Below are 2110 nucleotides of genomic sequence, written 5' to 3' on the forward strand. Positions count from 1 at the left end.
TTGAAGTGTCCCTAAACCAAGCAAGTTCTCTGGCCCTGTGGATGGGCTGAGGTCCTGTTGGGGAGGGGGGGTGGGGGGGGGGGTCACAGCGCAGCCAGTGTCGGAGCAGTTTAGATGCGCATGCGCTACATCCTGAAGTTGCGGTCAGTTTCAAAGGGGTAATAACGGAGAATGCTGTAAGTTCACCGTTATTACCCACCGCAACTTTGGCCCAACGTGACTGGCTCGCCTTCTGATCGTCCCTGTCTCTGTTTAAGGAAGTTCCTCATTTTTGTTACAATCCTTTTTTTTGCCAGAAAACTAATCAGATGAGGAATCATGTGCATGAATCTATGGAGCTCCAAATCATTGTGCCGCCATACTGCCTGATCGATTGGTTTAGCTGTAAAGATTTATTTTAAACTATATTAATTTGTTTTAAAAATATTGACTGAATAGTGTTTTTGTTTAATTAGATAGAAAAACAGAAAATATATTTTATCATTTAAGATGTTTTCATTTAAGATTTCTGCATGCTTCAAAGCAATGCTTGCTTACATTTCAATTAATTTGAATAAATTAGCAGGAAATGCCATAATCTCTATCCTCCATCTTACTGGTGCTAAAACTCACTTGTGGCTCCCTGGCAGCTGTATGTATTCCTACATATAGTGTACAAACTTTCATCATATGATTTATTTTAGTTAAATTGCAATGTGGTGTTTAGCAGACTTGGAAATAAATATTTGCAAAATACATTTTAATGCAGTGTCTCTTCGGATTCCAATTTGGCTGATCAGTTATTACATTTTCTGTGTCAGACAGGACTGAACTGCCTGGTACCCCCACAAAAACTTGCATTCGTATATATCCTCCCAATTAGATTTCAGAATGTTACTGGGACTGCGCTTCGGCCTCTGAAGGTTTGAGGAACGGGCCAGTGCTGTCGGTGTCGGTGTTATTTGGGGACAACTGTTCAGGTAGATGTGGGTTCAATGGCATGAGAAAATCTTCTCATCTGGACACTTGTTTTTTGTCGCGCTGTTCTTGGGGTGCACTTTATGTGTTTTAAAAGGCAGGCTCCAGCATGATGTCGCATTCTGATATCTCTTGGCAAGCAAAACGTAAATGATCGGGTTGACACACGGGTAGAAATAGTTAAGGATGGTGCAGCCGAAAAAGAGCATTTCCCAGGTCTGCCCACGATGGCATGAGCCCAGGTAGAGGCAGAACTCTAAGATATAGCTGGGCAGCCAACACGCGGAGAAGGTGCCTGTGGCAAATAAAATCATGATGGACGCCCTCCTGGTGTTTCTGGAACTGACCAAGGACATCATGGGGCTTTTCAGAAGGAAGACGCCAAGACGAGCGTAGTTAAAGGCGATCACCAGCATGGGGACCAAATAATAAAGGACGAATTGAGCCAAGATCGTCTTGTATTTTTGCTCGTATAACCCCGAGACGCAGAGGGTGATGTTATGATTCACGGTCCCTGTTGTGGCGTTGATCCGGAGAGGTATGGTCGCACAGAGGCTCAAGACCCAGACGAAACCCAACATGACCATGCTGAAAGTCATTGCAGGGGGGCTGTGGGGTTTCATGATGATCCAGGCCCGGGTAATGGAGACAGCGCACAGGGAGTAGGCGCTACCGGCCACCGAGAACGCCAAGAGGAACTGGAACACCTTACAGAATGTCCTGCCAAAGGGCCAGGTGTACCCCAGAACAGCCACGATGAGGAAAGGGTCGAGGAGGAGAGAGATGAAATCTGCCACGGCCATACTCACCAGCAGGATGTCCAAGCGGTTTTTACGGAATGAAACATACTTGGCGAAGATGTAGAACACCAGCGTGTGGGCGAACACCCCGACCAACACGATGACACTGCAAATGATGGCGAAGATGATCCCATATGCAATGACCATGGCGAGAGAGTCACAGTGGCCAGGCTCTGCTGCAGAAAGGTATCAAAAATAAAATGATCCAGTTTCCTAGTCTACAGACACCCGTGGAGACCGTTCTCTGCAGGACTAATAGTTTTTGGTTGTCTCGGTTCACGTATTTCACACTTCGACGAAAACTGCAGTCAGGCAAATGATTGCGGATGGAAACAGACGGTGTTAATGCTCGC

General features: G+C 46.0%; 1 protein-coding gene across 1 annotated transcript; it reads right to left on the minus strand.

The window, feature by feature from the left end:
• Nucleotides 1-971: 971 nt before the first annotated feature.
• On the minus strand, nt 972-1904 carry LOC147106206 (galanin receptor 2b). Its single transcript, XM_086009794.1, has one exon. The coding sequence runs from the start codon at nt 1902-1904 to the stop codon at nt 972-974; it is 933 nt and encodes a 310-aa protein (XP_085865920.1).
• Nucleotides 1905-2110: the final 206 nt, after the last annotated feature.

Source organism: Somniosus microcephalus, chromosome 16, assembly GCF_052327205.1.
Source record: "Somniosus microcephalus isolate GS21.2 chromosome 16, FLI_Smic_1.0, whole genome shotgun sequence".
NCBI lineage: Eukaryota > Metazoa > Chordata > Chondrichthyes > Squaliformes > Somniosidae > Somniosus > Somniosus microcephalus.